Genomic DNA, 24,007 nt, shown 5'->3' on the forward strand with positions numbered 1-24,007 from the left:
CCAGTAAACGATTAAATGAGTTAACCAGGTGACACAACCATTGTCTTTATTATTTTATTTATTTTTTGGTCTAATAAACAAGGAAAAACAACAGACGGTATAATAATGCATGGAAAATTTAACAATAAGTAAATGAAATATAAGACATGAATGATGAAAACGCACGGTAAATCTAAGAGACTAACAACATGGTAAATTGGACAAAGGATTAATAATGCATGGTAAATCATCAGATGGCATAATAATAATGCATGGTAAATTTAACAATAAGTAAATGAAATATAAGACATCAACGATGAAAATGAACAGTAAATCTAAGAGAATAATAACATGGTAAACTAGACAAAGGAATAATAATGCATGGTAAATCATCAGATGGCATAATCATAATGCATGGTAAATTTAACAATAAGTAAATGAAATATAAGAAATCAATGATGAAAATGCATGGTAAATCGAAGAGAATTGGTAACTTGGACAAAGGAATAATAATGCAAGGTAAATCATCGTATCAAATGTTAAGTCAAGAAGAAGAAGAATTTGAAGAAGTAAACAGAATCATAACGCTTGGTAAATCTAACAAAAAGACGAATGCATGGTAAATCAATCATAATAATGCATCAATCAGTCAATCAAAATGCATGGTAAATCAGTCAATCCAAATGCATGGTAAATCAAACAGAACAATCATGCAAGGTCAATTGCGTTCATGTGATTACTCGCCACTTGCATTGGCGCCTTTTTTATCCAGCGCATAACGCTCCGTGGGCATCTTACACATGTAGCCGTTGGGTTGCACGCACGACATCATCTTCCATTTGCCAGACTGAAAGTCGAAGTGAGATTGATTTTAATGCAAAAAAACCTCGTCTCCGGCGAGCGGGTCAATCTTTTCCGCACCCACCTGGCTCGAGGCGACCACGCAAGTCTCCAACCTGTCGGCAAGTTTTTCCGGAGCCCAGTCGGTTAAGGTCACCTTCTGGTCGTCCGACCACGCGAATTTGCCGGGAGCCACCGGGGCGTTCAGTCCGATCCACGTGTCGCCGGGGGCTGCAAACAGCAAGAGAGCTCTCATTTGCTTGCCAGATATGGCAGCGATCAAGCAGTTGCGACGCACCTGTTGTCAGGAGGTCTTGCAGCCAATCCCGCTCAACCTTGGAGCGAATGTACACCAGCTTGGCATTCAGACGGAAGCAGTTTTGTTGAGCGTCGTACCACGTCTTTCTCTCATCAAAACGTTTGTAGCAAAAGTCCGCAAACTCCTCCCATTCAGGTCCCAAGCATCTCGGCTCTGCGCGCAAGATGGCGTCACGTGATGAAGTAAGTATGCTTTCTATTCGAGACAGCCTACTCACCCTGCTCAACAAAAGTGTAAGACGGAGACTGAGCCAAAGCGTCACCATAGCTCCAGACAATGACACCGCTGCAGACAGTAAAGTGAGAATGAGCCGGGCGTCTTCAAATAGACGCTGCAGTGAGAGCCAACCTCGAGGTGATCCCATTCATGGCGGAGCTGTTGTAGGCCTTCTGTGGGTCTCTCTTCAGCAAAGTCACAATTCCTCCGATCGCGTTCTCAATGACGCCCGAGTGAATGGCAGCCGCGCAGATGTTTGACTCCTGCAGTCAGAAAACATCTCGGGCAAAGAACAAGAACTCTGCTGGCAGGTGGTGAACTAATTAACATACTTGTTTGTAGATGTGTGTTCCGTAGACCTTGTAGGCTTGGGCGCAACCCGACGGGCACCGCACCCTGCGGGAGACCTTGAGTTACAAGGAGGCTTTTCCGCAAGAAAAATCGATGGCGGGTTCGACTCACGTCATTGAACCGTCGAGGCCGAGGCTGGTGGCTGTGTCACTGCATAAGATGTCTGCGGGTCAGAAGGGCAAATCAAAGGCTGTTTCTTGCTGGGTTTTCCACTGTCCTCCAAACGTCGGTACTCACCGCGAGAGGTGTCGTCAGGCGTGCACCCTAAGACGTCAAAGCGAAGGCCAAGAAACTTTGGCAGGAGGCGGACATACTGGGCGAACACGTACGTGGTTAGCATGTGCGTCCCCACAACAGGCTGGAATCAAAACACACGCGCGTTTGCAATGAATGACAACAGCCTGGATGACAAAGTTGGAGTCGGCTACCGCTCGCTCACCTGCTCTGGGTGGCGATACCAAGTCTTTCCGTCAGTACTGAACTCCAACTCAAACTTCCTGTAAGAATACTCTTGGTACATACACCTCTGGGTCACAATGCCCGTCACCTTGAAGCGCTGACCGAGGTTCACCTGGATCCAGCTGCCGACTGAGGGCGGAAGGCATTCCATTGCATTGCTCAGGATACCACGGAGACGGAGAGCTGTGGTTTTTTTTTTTTTTTTTTACATACATATTTTGGACGTTTCCCAGCAACCGCTGCCCCCCAGACGCGCTTTGTGAGGTTCGCCATTTATCTCATACGAAGAGGCTGAAAAGGAGGAGTCTGGGATTGTCCCGCCGGCGATGCCCAGACTGTCAAGACACACTGAGGAAAGACAAAAAAGTGGAAGGAACGCTCGTTCATTCACTCTCACGTCTGGCCAGCCGTCCGTCCCTAGCCGACGCGCTTTCTGGGGATCCGTTGGATTCTTTCCTTGTGAAGCCCACCTTTCTCCTCGCAGCTGTAGACGATGTGGTGGTATTTGGAGACACCAGGGCAGGGGTCCGTACCCGTAGGTTGAATGGGGCAACGCCGATGTTTGTCACACAATGCTCTAAAGTGAGAGAGAGCCCCTTTCATCCTGCAGCGATCTGCAAATGACAACACAGCGCCATTTTATGCACATTTCATTCGCATACCGACTTCAATTTGTTGCAGGACAAAGGGAATTTCAATGGTTAATGACTAAAGCGTCTGTCTAAGTCCATGCATAATGGTATTGAATTATAGATTACAAATGAGTTACTGGACTGCGTGTGACACCTCGCGACAGAAACGGCTCCAGGACAGCAAGCTAAAATCAACAATGCCACTGGAGGATTCTTACCCTCTGATTTGTTGCCGCCACTCAGACAGACGTCGCTACGCCCCCGTCCGAGGATAGCCAACTGTACGCGGATGACGCTTTCATCGGAACATTTAAGGACTCTCGAATCGTCTTGGCAGAAAAGTTCCTCCTTGTAGCCTGAGAGCGAGAGAGCACAACCGTTGACTTCTTTCCGTCTTTTTTTTTTTACAGTGACGTTGTAGGCGACTTACCGTCAGGTAGCAGCAGCTGGGGTTTTCCTAGGAGCGGGAACCAGAACGTGTGATGAAGGTCCACCCACTGTGGGGCGTCACATCTCACTTACCTTTTCCTCTTTTCTTGCAGATGTAGCCTTTCATGTTGTCGCACTTGTCACGCTTCCAGTCGCTGCTGCCGGTGAGCAAGGAAAGACATTTCCCCCCTTTGGCGTCACCTGGAGGGAGTGAGGGAGGGGGAGACAAGATCTGAGCGCTCATCCGTTCCTCCAAAGTGCAGCTGACAACCGCCTCAGCCCGACCTGCACTCAAGTGGCGGTAAGAGAAGGGGGATCCGTCAGTCCACATGCCGCCGTCACCCTCGATGCCTCCGTTGGCGCCCAACCACAGGGAGGCGTCATCACCCATCATAATCTTGGCGATACCTTTGGATCCCAAGGAGAACACGCAAGATTCCAAAACGACTCACACTTGACTACAACTTGACGGGTGTGGCACAGCCATGACAAAGTGCTAACAATACTGCAACAAAGAGTGAAGCAAACAACAAAAAACAACCAAGCAAAGCTACCCATATCTCAGCTTGATCACGTTTCGATTTGGAAAGGAAGGTGAAGTAGGAAAAAAAAAAGTTTCTTTATCGAGTCATACGCAAATTCACGGTCAGCCTACTCTCTATGAAGCCCTGCTCATACGAGTCGGTGATGCTGAGCAGGTCCCCTTCGAGGCGTTTGCAGTGGTCTTGCGCCTTCTGCCAGGTCTTGGTGGGCTGGCTGATCATCTGGTAGCAGAAGTCGTTGGTGGGGTTGTCCAGCCACCAGCCGCATTTGTCAGTCCAGCCTGCGAGCAGACAGACGGCGTAAGACGGCATAAGACAGCGGCAGTGCGGCATAAGACAGCGGCAGTGCGGGACACCTACTGACTAGGCTGACCGATGATGGCAGCCGTCGAGTCCCTCTGCGCTTGGCTGCAAGGAAGGGGGGGAGGGGGGGGACAAATATCAGCAAATGCGATGGATGCGTCCAAAAAGGAGCGCTCGGGAGCGACGTTTGCACCTGTCTTGCAGAAGAATGGCCGCGCCGTTGAGCACTGACAGCCACTCAACTCCCCAACAGAATTTGGGAATGCGCAGTCCCCCTTGGTGTTTTTTTCCCACTCTTTGTACCCCTGCGGACGACACGAGTGTATTGGACTCCCGACGCCCTTCCTCGGCTCACTCGCGCCCACGTTTTGCCCAAAACAATCCAATCGTTGAGCGGCATTTCTCCCCTTTCTTTTATGCTGCTCAAATTTGGACTTTCACAGTGCAGCTTTTGAAAAATAGGCAATTCACTTACAAAGGTTGTTCCGTCACTCCACTCGTAGTCGCCGTCCGTCGTCTTCTTGAGTCCCACCAAAGCAGATTGTGAGGTCTGCGAGTGATCTTGAGGGAAGGAAGGAAGGACAAGAAGAGTTTCAGGGCAAGAAGAGCTTCAGGCAAATGACGAGTGCGGCGGTTCCTCTTGGTGCTCACCATACACAAATTGGGCCTCTTGCTTAGAGTGGACGCTAGCCAGGTGGCCTCCCCGGGCTTGACAGAACTTCTCGGCATCGTCATAATTCTCATGCGTCTTCACGTAACGGTAACAATAATCGTCATCGTGGAAGGCGTTGTCGTCGCAGTAGGCAGCTGGGCCCGCAAAGAAAAACGTTACCGTGACAAGACGGCCAAAGTGCAAATAAGCGTGCTGCAACTCACTCGTCACAACAGCAGGACCATGTTTGGGGGAACACGTCTGTTTCTCTGGGCAGCCTGCACAAAAAAAGACCCGTTTGCTTCTTTCATTGGCAACGTGAGCACGGACGTGCAGGCTTACTCTGCGGCCGTTTGCACATGTAGGCCAACGAGGAATGACAGGAGCCAGAGCGCCACTTCCCAGGCACTCCTATTCCCCCTTGGTTGACGTAGGCGCAGGACGCAACGTCGGCGCTGTCGGGAGAAAAATACATTTCCCGTTTTGTTTTTCCTTCCCAAGTGTCTGTCTTCAAAATTGGTTCCAGAACCTCCGCCTGACAACAGCATGCAGAGTTGTGAGGTCTTACCTTTCGAGTTGATTTGGGGCCCAGTTGCGGTGTGGGGTTGTCTGGCCATCGGACCAGGCCAGCTTCTGGCTCCCGCCTTCAAAGCGACACCAGGAGTCGTCGCATTTCTGCGGGGAAAAACAACAACAGCCCCAGTTGTCGCTCCAGAGTCCACTGCCGCTTCCGTCTCACCTGGTTGGAGAGTCCCAGCCAGAAGGGGGTGTCCTCGTCCATGGTCCCCTTCACAAAGTCCTCCTCGGCCGAGGAGGTGATGGAGAGCAGGTTGCCGCCCAGCCAGACGCAGTGGTGCCAGGCCCCCACCCAACCGTTGGGCTTCACCTCCTTCTTGTAGCAGCTGGAGTCGTGCTCGAGCCACCCGGGAGGACACTTAGTGGCTGAGGGCACAATTTGGGCAACAGATCAGAGCACACTCCTGGTTTTGCCCTGCAGTCCACCTTTTTGAGCAAAGGGTAATTTTCTCGGCTCGGGCAAATTGGAAGATCCCTCGACTTGGTTAAGCTCAGGCCGGTGCATATTTTGAAATGATTCCGGAAAATTCACCCTCACGCTTGAGAAACAACCGCGGCCGCACACAAAGTGTACAAGTTAAGACGATGCAAAAAGCATTCAACGCGTGGCTGAGTACTTAATGAAAATGAAAAAAATAAAGGACAGAATTTGTTGGTTGGCATGGTGTGACTCCAGGATCATGTGTTTTTGACGCTCAGTCTGACTTACCGTCAAGAGACGGCAAAGATTCTTTCACTCCTGCAAGAGGAAAAGAAAAGATAGACATTAAGGCACAGACGGACGTCAAGGGGCGAGAACGGTCGGCGGGGCGTCATGCCTCACTTACCTTTTCCTCTTTTCTTGCAGACGTAGCCTCTCTTGTTGCCGCACGGGTCGTACTTCCAGTTGTCGCTGCCAGTGGGCAAGGAAAGACAGTTCGCCCCTTTGGCTTCACCTGGAGGGAGGGAGGTTAGATGTCAGTGCTCCTCTGTTCCTCCTAAATGCAGCATGCAACCGTCCTCCACCGACCGTCAGTCTGGCGCTTGTACGTGAACGAGGATCCGTCAATCCATTTGCCGTCGTCGTCGTCGAGTGAGACATCGGCGCCCAACCACAGAGAGGACGCTTGTGCCTGACTCTTGACGAGAACTGTGGATCAAAAGAGAACATGCGAGAGGAATAGGGGGATGTTAGCCAGGATGACGAGAAGTAGTATCAACACCGAGCCAGCAATAACAGTGCGGTATACTAAGCTTGAACTATTATTTCATGTTCTAATGATAACGCTTATATGCGCTTATATGGTTTCATGTCCACTTATTGATACACAAACAATGTATGTTTCAAAAAACGGGTGAAATTTGTATGATTTGCAAAGTACACGTGTCGAACCTCACTTGGAAGGGAAAATTGACAATCTTATGATGGAAAGAGCTTCCGAAATAAAATTCCTGGCTGTGACTGTTGACAATAAAAATCAGCTGGAAATCACACACATGAGTCATGTAAAAACAAAAAATGTCAAAGGCAATTCTGAAGCATTGCGGACTCCAGATACCGACATCTACTCAGATTGCCATATCTGAACTACTCCGTGGGGAATATGGGCTAACACCGAATAAGTCAAGCAATAAGAAAAATAACAAGGAGAATACAAACGCACTTTTTATGATACCAGACAAAACTTTTTGTCACTCAGGGATCCTGATCAAACACAAGACAGCTCAAATTATGATGTACACAGCAAGATATGGTGACCTTCTTCCAAGCGGGAGACACTTTTTTTTTTTTTTTATGGAAAGGCAGGCAGGGAAACTGGATCCATCCTGAAACTGAATATTAGGAGTGGAAAAGTCTGCTGAACAACCATACAAATGTGTAGAAGTGTTTGTGGGGTGAAATGGTCCAATGGTCGAGAAATTGAGCGCACGTAAAAACTGCTCAAAAAAGTCTATCAAATCTGGTCTCTTAACATGCATGAGAAAAAAGACAAAGTGACAAAAAGGAATCCTTCAAGTGTGTCTACTTCTGTTTTATTGATTTGTAAGTCGAATTATTTGTTGAATGGATTAGGCTGGGAATCTAAAAAGCTCTGCTTCCTCCTACTCCAGCATTCTTTGTTGTTTTTTTCATTTCGGGTGACTTAGATATGGCACTTTAAAGTGCTTCATTTTCCTATTTACGTGTTTTAAATATGTGCAAAATAAACATAACAACTTGTTCATGGCCAATATTTCAATTCACGGCCGCCTACCGTGTACAATGTCCTGCTCGTGCGAGTCGGCGATGCTGAGCAGGTTCCCTTCGTGGGCTTTGCAGTGGTCTTGCGCCTCCTGCCAGGTCTTGGTGGGCTGTGGGATGATCAGGTAGCAGAAGTCGCTGGAGGGCTGATCCAGCCACCAGCCGCATTTGTCAGTCCAGTCTGCGAGACAGACATAAGACGGCGTTACGCAAGACAGTGCAAGACAGACGGCGTCAGTGCTGGACACCTACCAGGTTGGCCCACCAATGGTGGCAGCTGTGGACGCCCTCCGCCGCGCTTGGCTGCAGAAAAAGGGGCTATAAGCAAATGCGGGACCCGTCCAAAAGGAGCGCTCGGGAGCGACGTTAGCACCTGTTTGGCAGATAACTGAAGCCTTATATCGGCATTCGTAGTTCAGGTAGATCAGTTCGTTCCGAATGTATGCACATTCACCACCACTGTGGTAGCTGGAGATGTCGTCGTAGTCCTGCGGACGAGATTTTGGACAGAACTTTAGCGTGTTGCATTTGATCTGGTCGTCTTCCTGCCGCATTTGCTCACTTAATGGCGTACCTTCTCTCATTCAAGTTTCACTTTGGTTTGTCGGCTTCACATTATTGTCAGTCAAAGTAGTATGAACATTGCAATGAAATGAAGCATGTTGTGCCCTCTCTGGCGAGCCAAAGGTCTCATGCACAAGGCAACTAAACCTGAAGACCTAAAGACAAACCAGAGCCACCATCCAGGATATTTCCTGGACATCTTAACTGCCTCTTCACTGTCTCTAAAATCAGAGCGCCAAAAATGTGTCATGGGCTGCCCGATGTCTCAAGACAAAACGGATGCCTGCAAACTGCCTTTTCCAAAGGCCTCCAGCAATTCACTTACCAAAGCTGTTCCGTCACGCCACTTGTAGTCGTTGCCCTTCTTCTTGAGTCCCAACCAAGGTTGATTTCCTGGGTAAATGTGACCTTGATGAAAGGAGGGAGAACAAGAGCTTCAGGGCAAGAAGAGCTTCAGCCAAGTGACGACTACGGCGGTTCCTCTTGGTGCTTACCAGTCAGGAATGGGCCATCTTGCTTAGAGTGGATGCGAGGCAGGTGGGCTCCCCGGGCGAGACAGAACTCCTCACCATCCTCTTGAGTTTCATGAGTCGGGCCAAAAAAATAGCAATGATCGCCATAAAGGACCTCGCCATCGTCGCAGTCAGAAGCTGAGGCCACATAGAAAAACATTGAGGAGGAAACCATGACGAGATGGTGCAAATAGGCGTGCAGTAACTCACTCTTCACCACAGCAGGACCACTTTTGACGGGACACGTCGGGCAGTCTGCATAGAAAAAGACCCTGTTTGAGCTTTTCTCCTCTCAAAGTCAACCTGATTACAAACATGCAGGCTTACCCAGCGGCCGTTTGCACATGTAGGCGAAGGGGGAAGCGCAGGAGCCAGACCACCACTTCCCGGAATTGTAAGCAACGTTTTGGTTGACGTAGGCGCAGGACGTGACGTTGGCGCTGTCGGTAGATTAAAAAAAAAAGAAAAAAAAAAAGGAACATTTTCCTATTTTTCCTTGAATGGGCCTTCTCAAAATTGGTTCCAGAAACTTTACGCCGACCTCTCCGCCTGACAACAGCATGCAGAGTTGTGAGGTCTTACCTTTCGAGTTGATTTGGGGCCCAGTTGCGGTGTGTTGTTGTCTGGCCATCGGACCAGGTCAGCTTCTGGCTCCCGCCTTCAAAGCGACACCAGACCTTGTCGCATTTCTGGTGGGAGAAAAGAATACGGTTCCAGTTGTCGCCGCAGAGTCCACTGCCGCTTCCGTCTCACCTGGTTGGAGAGTCCCAGCCAGAAGCGGTCGTACTTGGCCATGGTCGTCTTCACAAAGTTTTCCTCGGCCGAGGAGGTGATCGAGACCAGGTTGCCGCCCTCAGAGACGCAGTGGTGCCAGGCGCCCAGCCAACCGTTGGGGACTGCCACCTTCTTGTAGCAGCTGGTGCCGCGCCCGAGCCACCCGGGAGCACACTGGCTGGCTGAGGGCACAATTTGGGCAACAGGCGGACAGATCAGAGCACACCGATGGCATGTTTTTACTCGATGCTCTTCATTGGAGGCATGGCAACCAAATGCACGAGGATTCTGTCGGGGGGACAACGCCCATTGTCCTGCCAAGGATTGATTGGTTTATTGATTCACTTCTTCACAACATCATTGATCATGATTCCATGTGCATTGATCATGACATGAGATTGCACACAACTGCCCCAAAGTTCTGCTATTAAGCTTCAGATGTACGGTGGGGCAAACAAAGGATGTAGTCAGCCACCAATTGTGCAAGTTAAAAGATGCCTGTAACTTTCATCAGCGCCACCATGAGAGACAAAATGAATCGAACTCAAACTCACAGTGTTAGCACTTCATCTTCACCATCAGCGATCCCCACCCACCAGTCACGCACGTGTGGCATATCCATGACCAATGACGTAAGCCCAAATCAGGTCATCGCACATTTCACCACTGGAGGGTGCTAAAGCACAAGGCAACTCAATTGACTGTAACATTGCAACAGTTGGAGCCCGCTCCACTCTTTATCTCAGGAAGCCCGTCTCCTTGAATTAAATGACACAAAGTACAAAGCCAAGCCGGGCCGGGCTGGGCTGGGCTGAGGTGAGCTGAGCAGGGGTTTCATGGGGAAGAGGGGCTTTTAAACTGCGGGCTCAGTCAAGTAAACCGAATAAGCACGGGCCTCGAATGGACTCTGAGGGGCAAATGCAATATGCAGATGAACACGCACTGAAAATCAGTCTCTCTCAAAAAGGTCTGGCGGAATTTTCCAAAGAATTTCATTAAGAAAAAGAAATGAATGTTTGGGAGAGAAATCCATTGAGTAAAAGAACTGCATTTTTCGGAGCGAAATTCATTATGAAAAAATTGAACTAGTACTAAGTGAATTCTTTGAAAAGACATTTAGATGATGCAAATGAAACACTCATGGCAGAAATATTAGGAACTGTGTCGCAAGTTCTTTTTGTGTGCGATAACAGAACAAACAGGAAGGTGTGATTCTTTTCTGTACAGGAAGTCAACCATATTGTTATCAAGCCGAAGAAATCAGGCATCTTGTGCCCACAAGTTATCTGCTGAGCACTGACAATTTTCAACGGGAAAACAATACCAGCCATCTGTTTTTGTGGGCTTTCGATTCGAGCCAAATTTAATCAAGTCGATATTGTCCCGATTGTGAAAGATAAGGCTGGCAAAATAAATAGCCTCGCAAGTTAAACAAATCATCCTATGGATTTGTGTGTTTATTGATGTCTCTTTGATGAGGTTTTTGATCATATAATTCATGAGACATTTTTGTTCATGAAGAAACACTTATTGTAAAAAGGGCTGTAAGAAGTTATTATGTTAAATTATAATGAGTATTTATCATTTATAATTTCATTACAATGTACATCATTTTCAATGATTAATTATATTTAGATTAAAAAAACGAGAAATATCTTTATAATAGAGGCGCTAAGAACTATCAGTTGTATAAAGGGCTGTAAGAAATAATTATTCATAATATGTCTCAATAATATCAATAATGATAATAAATAGTTTAGTTAGGAAGAGTGCAGTTTCGTAAAGTAGTGCTTTACAAGTTCATGTGAAGTTCAGCAAGTTCGGCAGGATTCACGGCCAACAAAGAAGTTACTTTGTACACGGTGGTTGTTGTTGCATGATACGTTGTTTTCGTGTTACTTTGTATCGTTATGTGGCGTGGAGAAATGGCGGACGTTTGAAACGTGTGGCTGCCTGCCGTCCGTCGCCCGTCATTCCTATTTCTCACATCCACCACTAGAGGTCTCCCCAGAGCACCGAGATGCGCTCGTCCGTTTGAGTGAGCGTGCCCTTTGAAGGAGCATAGTAGAGCGGCACAGTTTGTCAATTTCGACTCCCTCCATGGGCCCTTTGTAATTACTTCAAAGTCAAGTTGGTCGTATATTCTGACAGAGCAGCAGCCAACATAAACAAATGGAAAGACCAAGACTGGCAAAGGTACGAAGAAAGCAATGGCGCTCACTCGAGCAAGAGTGACGTCATCAAAGTTGTACACAGCGACAGCATCCGAATAATTCAAAAGTTCACAAGAGCTAGTCTTTGTGCTCAGAATTGGATACATTGCAATAAAGTGTTTTGATCTCAGGCACCGTAACGTTTTGACAAGAGTAGAAGCAGATGCAGTCATGCGAACTCACAGTACAGTACATTTCATCACGTTGTCGACAGCGGTATTGTTTTAGCAATGAACTCCGTTGAACTGACTGTTTTGAATGGACTCAATTGCTTACCTGACACGCATGTCCAATATAGGACAAGTATGAGAATAGACCACTCGAGTGCCTCCCACATCTTGGAGAGAGAGGGCGAAAAAAAAATCGCCTCACTGAGTGTCGCAGCGATTGCAGTCAGGAGAAGAGAAACGATAAGTCGTCTTACTGACAATGGCCTGTGGATTCCAGTCAGAAGAAACAAATGGATGGACGTTTGGCGTGCCTGCTCCAAGCCAGAGGCAAGCCAAGCCCACACGCCAACCACGTCACATAGCACAAAATGTGGGAGTGGCGAGCGCGTGTGACGGACGCACTGTTGCCTTTGATTGCTTTATTTTTTTTGTTACTTTGTAAATGTTCTGGTGTATGCGTGAACAACAGCAAGAAGCAGTCAACCCATTTAACAGTAAATCGAAATCATGAAATCCAAGCACGAGAGTGGGAATGAAATGAGGTGTAATTCAATGTATTCATTTAACAGTAAATCGAAATCATGAAATCCAAGAATGAGAGTTGGAATGAAATGAGGTGTAATTCAATGTATTCATTTAACAGTAAATCGAAATCATTAAATCCAAGTATCAAAGTGGGAATGAAATGAGGTGTCACTGCATTTGTGTTCAAGTACAGACGAGAATGCCGAAACTTTTCCATTCACGCCTCTCAGAATTTGTGTTGATTTTCAGAGAGCACGAGAAAATAAATACATTTAGTGGACGTACTTGTGAATGAAAATGAGCGAGGAGACGATGAGAAAATGAATCTGAGAGAAATGAGGGGGAAACGTCTCCAATTGAGCCTTGCGGGCCTTGAGTGCAAAAGTTTGCACACCATGCGCGGATCTAGTGGCTTGTTGGCTCTTTGGGGGAAGCAAACGCTTGATGACTCAGACTACTCCTCGATGGGATTGTTATCTTGTACGCATTTTCAGGCTCTTACACAGGGCGACCAGATTTGGGTTTTTGAAAAGGAAGGGGGGTGGGGGGGGGGGTCATGAATGTGTCTGTGTATGTTATGACACAAATGACATGTCTGTATCGCAATTACATTTATTGGTTTGAATAGCGCCAAACATACGTAAAATACTTTTGATTAATAATATTTATAATATAAATATAATAAGAACAGGTCTCATATTATTCTTATCGAATTTTTCATTCAGCTCCTCCGTGAACGTGCAGTTTCGTTTCGGCATTGCTTGTAAACACTCGGTGTAAGATGACGAGCCCACCCTACATCCACACGCACGCACACCCACACACGGAGTGACAATCAGCAAAGTGATACATTTGAGGAGAAAGGCGTGACTCATTTGCGAACCATACTGAGAAACCTGGAATGGAGTGAAACGGAACAAAGTGGCAATTCTATTGACAATGTGCTGTGCATGTATTAAGTTTGAGGCAGTTCGAAATAATCCCGGAAGATTTTGAAATTGCCCCCAGACATCTTTTTAGCGTTCAAAAGTAGGACATGTGCGGGAAAAAGAGGACGAGAATATACAATTTTGAAGCCTGGCAGCTGGACCCATATCACAAATGAACAAATCGGGAAACCAGTTAAAATTCCTTGCACATTTGTTTTGAAAAGAGCCAAGGGCTCTTTTGGACACTTTGATGAAGGCGGAATTACAAGCCGTAACATGTCAGGTAATTAAATAAATAATTAAAATAATTAGTTTGAGATAAAAGAACCAGTGAAGTGATTAAAAAGAAAAAACAAAATGAACTTAGTACAATTATTATCGTTATTGTTTGTTGGCTGCTGACTAGGCATTTTAAAAGTATCTCCCCACCACCCCCAAAAAGAACTGTACACTAGGTTTCAGTATTATGTTCTCAAAGACTTTTATTATTCTTAAACTACAATTAAAGAAAACAATAATGGACTGCAGAAAATATAGATTTTTGCATTGGCTTTCACATATGTACAGTTGTCCAGGAGGATATGTACAGGGCCCCCGCCCCCCCCAACGCGGGAAGCAAAGAATAAAGCCAAAAACATCCAACACATTCTCCAATGGGAAGAAAACAAACAAACAAAGAAAAACTTGTTATCTTTCATGAGGTGCACACACGCCTAACAAAATCAAACCCATACAATCATTTCTGAAATGAGGTGCCCGCGAGTTCTTCTCAAATAGGGGAGGGGAGGAAAAAAAAAAATACCATCGGCATTGCTAAGAGCTCCGTCGTGAACGTATTTCCCTCGACCCCATTCCAAAAAGTGCAATGCTTCAAATATCTTGCGTGCTGATGACCCAAAAAAAAACATTTTGCCACATTATTTTATTTTAACACTGAAAAAAAAAATAATTATGCAAGACAAAGTGTGTGTTTGTTCCAAAAAGGGGACGAAACCAAAAATATTTTTCTGATCAATAGGCAGATTTTGTTGTTGACATTAAGAATCAGTGTCCTTACCACTGACAACTACCTCCCCAAATAATTACAAACAAGTTCTTCAGTGAAAATTTCTATTTTGATGACTCTAAGGAAGGCGCTCGAGACAAACAAAACCCATTCTTACATTTCCTCTGACACAAAAGGCTGCCAGGGATACAAAACCTTGATTGTCTAAATAAATCATCCAACTATGGTTTAATGTTGGGCTCTTTTGGCTTTAGCGAGGGGGAGGGGCACGCAAAGGGAGAATTTGCTTTTGCTGCTGTTTTGTTTCTTTTAAGTGTCTTTTTTGTGCCCCGAGCGCCTGGAGTGCATGCACTTGTGGCAGTAGAAGATGTCTGGGACGTTGGACTTCTTGATCTTGACGCAGGACAAGTGCACCCAGATGGCGCACTGGTTGCACTCGATCATCGGCCGCCCGGCGAACGGCTTGCCGCAGTAGCACGTGATCAGATCCCACGAATCGTCGCCTGAAACGCACACACGCGTGTCCATTTAGCACATGCATGCTAAAGCGGGTGTAAAAAGCGAGAGAGGCCCCGCCCACTGAGAGCGGCTGCTTCCGACAAGATGGCGCCCCACCTGACTCCACCATGATGTCTTCGTCGGCGATCCAGGTCTCGCCCTCGCTGGAGCTCATTTCGGCGTCCCCGACGCCCTCATGCGGCGGCGTTTTGTCTTGGGCGGCCTGCGGCGAGGGCCCCCCGCGGAGGGGCCGCCACTCCTCCGAGTCGCTGTGAGGTGGCAGCGGCGAACTCTTGAGCTTCTTGGCTTTGGGCTGCTTGGAGTTCTTGCTGCGCTTGATGCGCGCCCGCTTCTCACCCTCGCTGCTGCCACTATCAGCCGCCGCCAGCGACAGCCTCTTGAGCTTTTTGTCCTTCTTGCGCTCGGCCTTGGCGCTGGCCGCCTGGTTCTCGTACAGCGAGTCCTTCAGACGCATTTTGTCCAGCAAAGCGCTATCGGGGTGCGTGCTTTTGCCTTTATTGGCACGAGCTTTGTGGACAAACGTGTGGATGGTGTGGATGTCCGGGCCGCCGTCCGTCCACGTGCTGCTCACGCCGCCGCCGTCTGCTGACGAACTGTGGGCGGAGCTGGACGACGTCGGGGACCATGAGCTTTCCTACGAGACAGGAAAAAATGCTTTTTGTTGCTGATTTTTTTTTTAAAATTAAAGTCAACTGCAGCTGTATTTGAAATATGTGATGTCACAAGGACTGGACTCTTTCATCGCGCTGTTGTTATTGCCATTAAAAAGGCATCACAGAGAACTAAGCTGGTGTTGTGCATGAATCTTATGTGAATATTGAAGCTGACCTCTTTGGGACTGGGGATGTAACCAGCGTAGGCCAGGACAAAACTGCAGAACTTGTTGAAGTCCTCCACAGTTCTTCTTTTCCTTTCTGGGGGCTACACAAAATAAATACTTAGTCCAAAGCAGTTGTTTATTCAACAATAGTCAAGAGTCCAGCTTTAGGGGGGGGGGGGGGCTTACCAAAGGTTCAGTTTTGCACGTCAAAAGCGAATCTGTAGACAGAGAAAGAGATGAAGTAGTAACATGACAAGATTTAAAAAATGCTGAGTCTAGTTAGAATGACCAGTTGAAACATGATAGTCTCCGGGTAACCTTTTGTGCGATATTGCATATAGAATATGTGGACCTTGATTAATTATCGCCCCTTTTCATTTCATCTGTTACTCAGGGAACCCACTCTGCAATTGCCTGACCAGTTTGAGTTCAAAATATCCATCAATACGGTGTTAAAAGGACCATGAGGTTTCCATACAGTGTGGCTTGGCTTACAAACACCACTTCCACCACATAAAAGGAACATTATTGGTGAGAGTTAACATGGGAAGTGGGCTGGCCTTTTAGTTCAGTCATCAATTGTTTTTGCTGATTAATCTATTTGAGGACTTCAAGGCCTCTGAAGTGCTCACTCCATGTTTTTAGACAATTCCACAAAGATGGCAGCCACTTGTCAAGACGCAACATCAAGTTTTTGATTGACTCCTTTTACTGTTTACTATGATGAATGATGAACCCTGGAGCCCATTTGCACAAGTTTCATTCATTTGTCGAAATGCATTCACGTTTAGGACGGGAGCCATGCTAACTGAAATTAGCATTAGCCGCTAAACGGCTCAATCGCTTCACAGGGGATTCTTCGTAATACATGTGAAAGGACCCAAACACACAAAAACGGATGAGTCATAAACATTATGCTTAGCAGTAAACCTGAATCGATAGAGGCGAGCGTACGCGTTGATTTCACCGCCTGTAGTGAGCGTTTAATGCATAAAATGACGCTGGTTGGTTGACCGGGTAACTTGCAGAATGTTTTAATTGTCTTGGAGCTAAGCGTTGGCCAACAGCCCTGCCAGTGCGGGGGCACAGATATTGCGTTCCGATTCCGTAGTTATTCGATCGCAACGAGTTTGTCCCGATTAAAACCGCCGGTGGCAAAACATCAAAGATGTGAAAGTTGCCTTTTAGCCGTTTGTGGCTTACGCGCTAATCTCGCCGGAGATCGTAAATGGCAAGTGGAATGGGTCTCGATCTCGCTTGCGAACTCGATTTAAGAGACATTAATCGACGTAAATTTGATTTGTTTGTAGGAGGAAAAGTGTTAACTCCGCGGACACCCGCACAACTTTAATCCGATATGCGTGTTGTGCAATATAGGCTAGCTCGGCGCGGTTATCAAGACAAACCGACCGCCACGTTAAGACACAAAAAGCAAGCAGCACCATCCAAAACGATACAAATCTCACACAAGAAGGCATTCAACTGCATTCTTTAATCAACATTCTTGGCGCTAGTTGTCGCGAAAATTGGGAATTGTGACATACGCAAGCGAACGTAACAGGGACGTTAGCCGCTGAGCTTTCAAACGCTCCGCTGCCCCTCGACGAACGTGCTATTTTAAAACCCTCTCAAAGCAAAGCAAAGCGGCTTACTTTATGAAGCCCTCATCAATGTCACAAAACATACCTTGGTGCTCGGACATTATGTCAAGCATTGTCCCCGTCGACGAGCAGGCCTTAAGGTCCGAGAAACGGAACCAGCAGCAGGCGCGCTAGCCGGAGCAAGGCAGCCGTCGCTCTGTGCCTTCTCCCGGCGTGACTGCACCCAAACTGTCGGGGAAACTGCTGGAACACCGAGGCAGGGAAAACGATCCTTCAGCAACTACACAAGTTGAACACTCTTCACCGTGTGTTGCTTCGTCCAGTTGCGAGAAAAAACACTTTTTCCGTCTCTCGTACCATTCCACTGCATTTAAAATCCGTGCCGCCAACGTACAGGTCGGCAGTAAAACATTGCTAAATTCAAGCCGGTGGCAGGTACACCGCGCCGGGAACTCCTCCGATATGTAGAAATATATGTGTAAATATTTTAGCTTTCGTCGTCGGGTACCACGACAGGGAGAATTCCCCACAGGTCTACGCGCGGCAGAAGCTCGTAGAGTCTATCGGCGGAATGGTTCACCCCAGAGGATGATGGGTAATGAAGTTTAAGTGGGTGACGAACAGCATCGAATTCCTCGTAAGTAAACTACGTTTCCCGTGGGGCACTGGAACACAACACCACCCCCCCCCCCCCCCACCACCACCACCACCACCACCGATGCCATTTCGCCGGGTTACGCTACGAAAAATATCGGACTAGACACTGCGATGTATAAAGATTTGTGAGCTGGTATGTCGGGGGCCTAAAATAGAAAATGTTCCCGAAGTTTTGCGGCCACTTTGACCCATTTTGTGTCAAGAATAGTAACACTGTCGTATGATAATTAGCTTTAGCATCTGTAGCACCATGTTGCACGACCTGCTACATGGAATTGACCCTGGAGGCTTTCTTATCATACAAGGTACTTGGAACTCAACACGCTTTACAGTGACATTTGAACAGGCTAACAAAATCTGTATATAATCAAAGATTCCTGTAGTTGTTCTGGCCGACGACTTCTATGGAGCTTCATCAAGGCTGCATTGAACAGGTTGTCAACATGATGCTGTAGGCGTCTTATGAAGTGTTGAGACATGAATTCATGCTGTGAATTTCAGGACGGAAGCAGTCCATGTCCTCAGCTTTGAAGTCAGCGAGGATGAGCTGAAGAATGGCTTGAAAGGATCACCGATTGAAAGGTATTTGTTTCAACTTGGGGTTACGTTGGAATCATCATGTCTTTCAGGATGCAAAGTGCTGCCGTGATTTCAGGCTCCACTTTCACAACGCTTACGACGACCCCTTGGGCTGGACCAGGCGCGCCGCCTTTACGGTGGACCACTTCTGTGTGGAGAGAGTCACGCAGCTCGTCGAGCAGTCCTCACAAGTGAAGCCGGCAGTTTTGATCATTGACTCACTCTCGTGGATCCTGAGACATGTGAGCCCGTCTGCGGTCTGCAGGACTTTGCAACAACTTAACAATGGTGATCGATTAACCCGTAACTAATGACAATTGTGTTTGCGAGATGCGTGCAATAACTCCGTCCCCTTTGTGCATAAGGTGGACCTGTGGGAAACATCATCGGTCTTCTCCATTCCGATATGCACCCACGAGGTATGGTGGGCAGCCTGTGCCACTTGGCTACGTCACTCATCAACGTTGTGACGGGACCGAGAGGAGACCATGCAAAGATAACCAAGCGCTTGAAGTCAGGAAAGGTTTTGCAAGATGTAAGTATTAAATATGAGATGAAGAAAAAAAAAATGGAAAGAACATGAAGTATTTGTTGATGCGTAGGAGGAGGTGTTCTCCATCAAAGATGACCTGACGGTGGTTGGACAGAGCAAATTCAGTTTGGCCGAGCCACAAGAACAGAGGGTACTGTTCAACTTATTCAAATTTTTCAAATCCACTTGGGCACTTGACATGTTCCCAATTCGTTTCTGTAAATTGCTCCAAGTGGCGCATGGCAGCAGCCCCCACTGGTAAGAATATCTTAATTTCGTTGTACATCACTTGTACAATGACAATAAAGTCTATTCTATTTCTAAATGCAAAAAACAACAGTCTTGCCTCTTCCCCCCACCATTAGAGTAATTCATGTAATACAAAAGAGACAGAACAAAACGAAACAAGTTTGAGAACAAGGCTGAAACAATAAAGTTTTATTGCTCAAACATAATTTTACTGTTCTAATCAAACTTTTTTTTTTCCTAATGGAGTAATTTGTCTCATGTGTACCATGAGAAAATGCGTTGAAATGAATTAGTGCTAAAAAAAAAAATCCCATCTGGGGTTCTTGCAGGCAGACCCAACAGCAAATTTGACTTTCAACCTACGCTTGTCCGACAGCCAGCGAGAGGCTAAGGAGAACCTAGCTCTGCCCTTTGTCTTCAGTAAAGAGAAGTAAGCGACACTTTTTTTTTTTTTTGTTGCCGTATTACAGTCTTCACAACCTTGACTCTGCTGTTGTTTTTTTCTGGTAGAAAAGCAGCACTTCTCCACACCGGCTCAGGGAGAATTGTGTACGAGCCCGACGCAAACGACGACTACGACCAGGAGGATCCCGATGACGATCTTGACGTGTGATGGTCTTATTTGTTTTATTAGCACGGACTTTGTTTTCATGACTTTAAATAAAATGTTTATTATTAAATCGAACAATGGGATAATAAAAATGTAAAATAAACTGTCTTGTGGTTTTCTACAACCATTCCTTACCCTGGAATTTGATGTAGGACATATTCTGTTTAGTTTATGTACATGGTGGGCCAAAAGTAGGTATAAAAATGTATTTTAGTACATTTTGTCCTCGCATCCTCTACTCACTGACCTGCTTTTTTTGCAACCTTCCTCCAGTAATGTTATTTTTGCAGATCCAATAATTTGTCATTACTCAAGATATCTGTAAAAAAATACTGATGGTTTATGAAGTGTGCACCTAGTTTCGGGCCCACTCTGGGGACAAATGAAGTAGGTCAGTGACACATTATCAAATTTTACATCTTTGTTCATCCATACCAGTGAAGTGGCAGAGAAGATTAAATAACAGGATGTCTAATTAACTTGTTGCCATTTGTGCATTGTGTCAGACCTCACAATCAATTTGTGAGCAAATTGAAGCAAAATGATGACAATATTTTAGTGGAGATACTTATTGAGATCTCGGCTCTATTACAACAAGGTTTGAGGTCAGGGAGAAATCTGGTCCTCCATTCAATAAATTCACGGGAGCACCAAGGCCGCAGTCTAGAAACTAAACAGACACAGATTTCAAATTGGTGAGTCAAATGATGTATTAATTCAGTACATTATATATTTTTTGTGGCATTTGTTTGGTGCAGTGATATTTTCCCAATGTAAAATAAACTGGCTGCGTAAAACGTGGGCAAGAGTTAAGTAGTAAATTACTGAAACGAATGAATGAAGTGAACGCATCGCTGTCCACGTCTGTTTAGTTTCCTTCCACGTGGACGTGCCGCGCGCGACCCCGAGATTCCCTTCAGGAAGTGACGTCACGTCGCCAATGGCGGCTCGCAGTTTCATTCCGGATTTCCAGTGGACTACAAACTGATTTTAGCCCCACAAGTTGGACTCTGTGGAAGTTATTTTGTTACAACGACTTCAGACACCGCGCACAGCCAAGCCCAACCGAGCTAGGGTTTGAATGCAAAGTGCCCGGCGGTCGATCGACTTATTTTGGAGCTGGGTTCAAGGTGGTCACCCTGTCGAACGAGCTAGCGGGAGCTAACGCCACTTAGCTCAACGAGGTCCAAAACATTAGCAGACCTTCTCAGTGCGATCGTGTTCGCCTGCTATGCCATTCGGCTCCATTTAAGGCTCATCGTGCCACAAGCGTGCAAACCGAAGTATTCACTCCTCTGCCAGGAAATTGCTCGATTGGCGGCTAATGCCGACCGTCAGCCGCAGTTCTTCCGCCGACTGCTGACTTGCCGTGGCCCGTCAACATGCTGAAGACCCGCCAGTGTTTACTCGGCATCCGCACTTTTCTCGGCGTCACGTCCAGAATATGGGGCTTCTTCATGTACATCCTTAGGAAGCACCTGCGAACGGTAAGGCGTGCGCGCTCGTGAGACACACCTGAACGGAAGAGACGTGCCTGTCAATGCGTAACTGGACTCTTGGTGTTGTTTTCCAAGACGTTAGTGGCCTCATCAGCAGGCTCAGTAGGTTGTCCTATCATAGGACAGCGCTATCTTGAGTGTTAGTCTGTGACTAAAGACTTCTTTCTCATAGGATTATGAGTTAATCCAGTGTGTACCAAGAGTTATTGAGCCAAGGCACATATTTTACATCTCACACCGCACAATCAAACAAAAATGTCACAAAAAGTATCATCGGAATGACGACGTCATCTCACAAATTGCAGGAATGCATGAGTAATGCATGTTGATTAAAATAGCAACCTGTGGATTCACATGTTGAGAAAAGCATTTACTCCTTCAGTTCCATATTTTTCAGATGTCTCTCAATATTTCGTGCTCGCTTTGCAGATCATCCAGTATCAGACTGTGCGATACGACACTTTGCCTCTGTCGCCTATCTCCCGAAACAGACTAAGTGAGTATACGCTCGGCTAACAAGGCGGCTAGCACGTCTGCGTGAGTGTAACGCGAGCCGCTCGTTGTCTTCTGCTCCAGATGGGGTCAAGAGGAAGATTCTGGTGCTGGACCTCGACGAGACCCTTATCCACTCTCACCACGACGGGGTCTTGAGGCCCACGGTGAGGCCAGGAACACCGCCTGACTTCATCCTCAAAGTAAGCACGTCGTTTTGAGATCAGCATGATTTTTGCCTCTGCGTGACTGACTGACTGACTGACTGACTGACTGACTGACTGACTGACTAGCTTGTTTTTCCACTCAGGTCGTCATTGACAAGCACCCGGTGCGATTCTTCGTACATAAAAGGCCACATGTGGACTTCTTTTTAGAAGTGGTACGTGTTGTCGCTCGTGGTGTGCGTGTGTGCGTCACCGTGGATGTATTAGAACATGTCACGTGGTGCGCGCAGGTGAGCCAGTGGTACGAGCTGGTGGTGTTCACAGCCAGCATGGAGATCTACGGCTCGGCAGTGGCCGACAAGTTGGACAACAATAGGAACATTCTCAGACGCAGATATTACAGACAGGTAATGCATTAAAAGCTTCAAAAGCCAATAAAGCAGTTTGTAAAAATCATAACAATACTATAAAGATTGACGATTGTAACGTTTTACTCCCAATATTATGACTGCACTCTCCAAAAATGGCCATTTTTCTCTGGGAGCACTCAATTTTAAAAATCAATTGAATGTTTTCTTTTGCTTTGTCTTGGTATGTATTTGAATATCTTTTGTTTGTGTCTTTTCTGGCAGCATTGTACATTGGATTTAGGTTTTTATATCAAAGATCTGTCGGTCGTACACGACGATCTGTCCAGTATTGTCATCCTTGACAATTCCCCCGGTGCTTATCGAAGCCATCCAGGTAATGAAAACATCTCCGTCTCTCGATGTCAAATGTAAGCGTAAAAGTAAGCCAATCCCTGTGCTCCCTAGATAATGCAATACCTATCAAGTCCTGGTTTAGTGACCCCAGTGACACCGCACTTCTTAACTTGCTGCCTATGCTGGATGCGTTAAGGTAAGCATTTGTGTGTTCTTTAAAACTGATTACATTTCCTTTTTAAAAAAAAAATAAAAATAATAATCTTCTTGAGCTACCAACAATTTTGTGCCTATTTTAGGTTCACCGCCGATGTTCGCTCCGTCCTCAGTCGAAACCTCCACCAGCATCGGCATTGGTGATTGGCCGAATGAGAGATTCGGTCAAAAGACGACCCACCGGCGCCCCCTCGTCGGAGCGGAGGGTTGGGATGAACACTTTGGGTGCCAGATTTTTAGCCCCGCCGCAATTTTAGTTCTATATTTGAGCCCTTGCCCTGACAAAGAAATGGATCTTCTCAGACAACTTTCTAAACTTTTTTTTTCTGTCTCTTGCTGACGATGCAATGAAAAGGATTCGCATATTCAACAATACTAAGACACGTTTTCACGATTCACTGATCAAATATGCTTTTGGTCCCCTTTTTTCCCCCCAAAAGGATACAAACAATGTTTTTTTGCTTCCAAGACACCGTTCATCCTCGGATATTGTTTTGTGGGTTTTTAAATAAGACTGAAAATCCTCAGATTAAAACATGGCTTGTATCCATTCTATAGACTGCTGTGCCGTCTTTTCCATATCTGTCATCATCAAATAACATTTCACTCTGCTCATGGAATTGCACTTGATTCTGTTTTTTGATTGACAGCCCTCCCTTTACTGAGAGCCTTTCAAAATGCCTTCTGAACAATATTTCCAGGCTCCAAAGCCGCTTCTTTATTGGCTCTGTCTTACTAATTAAAAAAACACACAACACTCAGATGGAAGTACTGATAGTTTTTGTCCTTATTGAGCATAAAAACGGTCCTTTTAAAAATGAAACATTCCCCGTCAGAACCCTTCATTAATTTGACTCACGGTGTCTACATGTCATACCAGTGTAACAAGAAGCTTGAAAGATGAACGTTCATTATTTCTCTCAATTGTAACATGTTTCCTCAGCTTTATTAAAACATGCCATATACTGTATTTTACATGAGCAAAATATCACCAAAAGCACTGGGAAAAAAAAGTATGCGCTCCTAATTAACTGACAAATGCACTTAGCGGGTGTAGGTCTCTTGCGTTTGAATAAGAACAGATACAAAGGTCAATTGTATCTTCTGCCATCTAGTGGAAGAACATTTAATTGTTCTGCCTATCGCTATA

The 24,007-nt window shown here is 46.2% G+C and overlaps 4 protein-coding genes across 7 annotated transcripts; 2 read left to right on the forward strand and 2 right to left on the reverse strand.

The window, feature by feature from the left end:
- Positions 1-40: 40 nt before the first annotated feature.
- Positions 41-12,129, reverse strand: LOC125991780 (C-type mannose receptor 2). 3 transcript variants are annotated; one of them, XM_049760191.2, is made up of 38 exons: positions 12,011-12,129; positions 11,859-11,919; positions 9,349-9,551; positions 9,178-9,284; positions 8,923-9,035; positions 8,806-8,850; positions 8,578-8,733; positions 8,409-8,491; positions 7,893-8,007; positions 7,772-7,822; positions 7,533-7,700; positions 6,308-6,427; positions 6,126-6,233; positions 6,008-6,037; positions 5,462-5,664; positions 5,291-5,397; positions 5,065-5,177; positions 4,947-5,000; positions 4,722-4,877; positions 4,546-4,631; positions 4,264-4,375; positions 4,128-4,175; positions 3,881-4,048; positions 3,511-3,633; positions 3,319-3,426; positions 3,227-3,253; positions 3,015-3,152; positions 2,635-2,778; positions 2,378-2,512; positions 2,145-2,293; positions 1,943-2,063; positions 1,817-1,868; positions 1,687-1,750; positions 1,487-1,617; positions 1,356-1,423; positions 1,118-1,291; positions 905-1,050; positions 41-826 (listed from the first exon to the last, which is right to left on the reverse strand). In XM_049760191.2, the coding sequence occupies exons 2-38, from the start codon at positions 11,917-11,919 to the stop codon at positions 716-718; spliced, it is 4,098 nt and encodes a 1,365-aa protein (XP_049616148.1). In that variant the 5' UTR covers positions 12,011-12,129; the 3' UTR covers positions 41-715. The 3 variants fall into 3 exon arrangements, with proteins under 3 accessions (XP_049616148.1, XP_049616140.1, XP_049616157.1); XM_049760183.2 differs by having other exon boundaries at positions 11,859-12,117; XM_049760200.2 differs by lacking the exons at positions 11,859-11,919; positions 12,011-12,129 and adding an exon at positions 9,924-10,028.
- Positions 12,130-13,670: 1,541 nt separating this feature from the next.
- On the reverse strand, positions 13,671-17,735 carry phf23b (PHD finger protein 23b). The gene is made up of 5 exons (XM_049761836.2): positions 17,238-17,735; positions 15,738-15,769; positions 15,560-15,652; positions 14,828-15,365; positions 13,671-14,715 (listed from the first exon to the last, which is right to left on the reverse strand). The coding sequence occupies exons 1-5, from the start codon at positions 17,263-17,265 to the stop codon at positions 14,522-14,524; spliced, it is 885 nt and encodes a 294-aa protein (XP_049617793.1). The 5' UTR covers positions 17,266-17,735; the 3' UTR covers positions 13,671-14,521.
- A 93-nt stretch (positions 17,736-17,828) lies between these two features.
- Positions 17,829-19,882, forward strand: elp5 (elongator acetyltransferase complex subunit 5). 2 transcript variants are annotated; one of them, XM_049761833.2, is made up of 9 exons: positions 17,851-17,942; positions 18,041-18,114; positions 18,183-18,243; positions 18,311-18,391; positions 18,465-18,676; positions 18,754-18,923; positions 18,991-19,071; positions 19,499-19,599; positions 19,680-19,882. In XM_049761833.2, exons 2-9 carry the CDS (start codon positions 18,060-18,062, stop codon positions 19,780-19,782), a joined length of 864 nt encoding a protein of 287 aa, XP_049617790.1. In that variant the 5' UTR covers positions 17,851-17,942; positions 18,041-18,059; the 3' UTR covers positions 19,783-19,882. The 2 variants fall into 2 exon arrangements, with proteins under 2 accessions (XP_049617788.1, XP_049617790.1); XM_049761831.2 differs by having other exon boundaries at positions 17,829-18,114.
- Positions 19,883-20,678: 796 nt separating this feature from the next.
- Positions 20,679-23,412, forward strand: LOC125993029 (CTD nuclear envelope phosphatase 1A). Its single transcript, XM_049761875.2, has 8 exons — positions 20,679-21,266; positions 21,708-21,774; positions 21,855-21,973; positions 22,081-22,152; positions 22,228-22,344; positions 22,570-22,681; positions 22,753-22,837; positions 22,941-23,412. The coding sequence occupies exons 1-8, from the start codon at positions 21,162-21,164 to the stop codon at positions 22,999-23,001; spliced, it is 738 nt and encodes a 245-aa protein (XP_049617832.1). The 5' UTR covers positions 20,679-21,161; the 3' UTR covers positions 23,002-23,412.
- Positions 23,413-24,007: the final 595 nt, after the last annotated feature.

Source organism: Syngnathus scovelli, chromosome 1 (genome assembly GCF_024217435.2).
Source record: "Syngnathus scovelli strain Florida chromosome 1, RoL_Ssco_1.2, whole genome shotgun sequence".
NCBI lineage: Eukaryota > Metazoa > Chordata > Actinopteri > Syngnathiformes > Syngnathidae > Syngnathus > Syngnathus scovelli.

What these genes read in the sequence shown, in the direction of transcription:
- LOC125991780 (XM_049760191.2), bottom strand. Translation starts at nt 11,919, where the DNA reads ATGTGGGAGGCACTCGAGTGGTCTATTCTCATACTTGTCCTATATTGG. An exon ending in ATATTGGACATGCGTGTCAG is followed by an intron (nt 9,552 to 11,858) that starts GTAAGCAATTGA and finishes TTGTGCCCTCAG; the next exon opens with CCAGCCAGTGTGCTCCCGGG. An exon ending in GCAAGACCTCCTGACAACAG is followed by an intron (nt 1,051 to 1,117) that starts GTGCGTCGCAAC and finishes TGCTGTTTGCAG; the next exon opens with CCCCCGGCGACACGTGGATC.
- phf23b (XM_049761836.2), bottom strand. Translation starts at nt 17,265, where the DNA reads ATGCTTGACATAATGTCCGAGCACCAAG. An exon ending in CATAATGTCCGAGCACCAAG is followed by an intron (nt 15,770 to 17,237) that starts GTATGTTTTGTG and finishes CTCTGTCTACAG; the next exon opens with ATTCGCTTTTGACGTGCAAA. An exon ending in ACATCCCCAGTCCCAAAGAG is followed by an intron (nt 15,366 to 15,559) that starts GTCAGCTTCAAT and finishes CCTGTCTCGTAG; the next exon opens with GAAAGCTCATGGTCCCCGAC.
- elp5 (XM_049761831.2), top strand. Translation starts at nt 18,030, where the DNA reads ATGATAATTAGCTTTAGCATCTGTAGCACCATGTTGCACGACCTGCTA. An exon ending in ATCAAGGCTGCATTGAACAG is followed by an intron (nt 18,244 to 18,310) that starts GTTGTCAACATG and finishes TGTGAATTTCAG; the next exon opens with GACGGAAGCAGTCCATGTCC. An exon ending in TTTGTCTTCAGTAAAGAGAA is followed by an intron (nt 19,600 to 19,679) that starts GTAAGCGACACT and finishes TTTTTCTGGTAG; the next exon opens with AAAAGCAGCACTTCTCCACA.
- LOC125993029 (XM_049761875.2), top strand. Translation starts at nt 21,162, where the DNA reads ATGCTGAAGACCCGCCAGTGTTTACTCGGCATCCGCACTTTTCTCGGC. An exon ending in TTAGGAAGCACCTGCGAACG is followed by an intron (nt 21,267 to 21,707) that starts GTAAGGCGTGCG and finishes CTCGCTTTGCAG; the next exon opens with ATCATCCAGTATCAGACTGT. An exon ending in CCTATGCTGGATGCGTTAAG is followed by an intron (nt 22,838 to 22,940) that starts GTAAGCATTTGT and finishes TGCCTATTTTAG; the next exon opens with GTTCACCGCCGATGTTCGCT.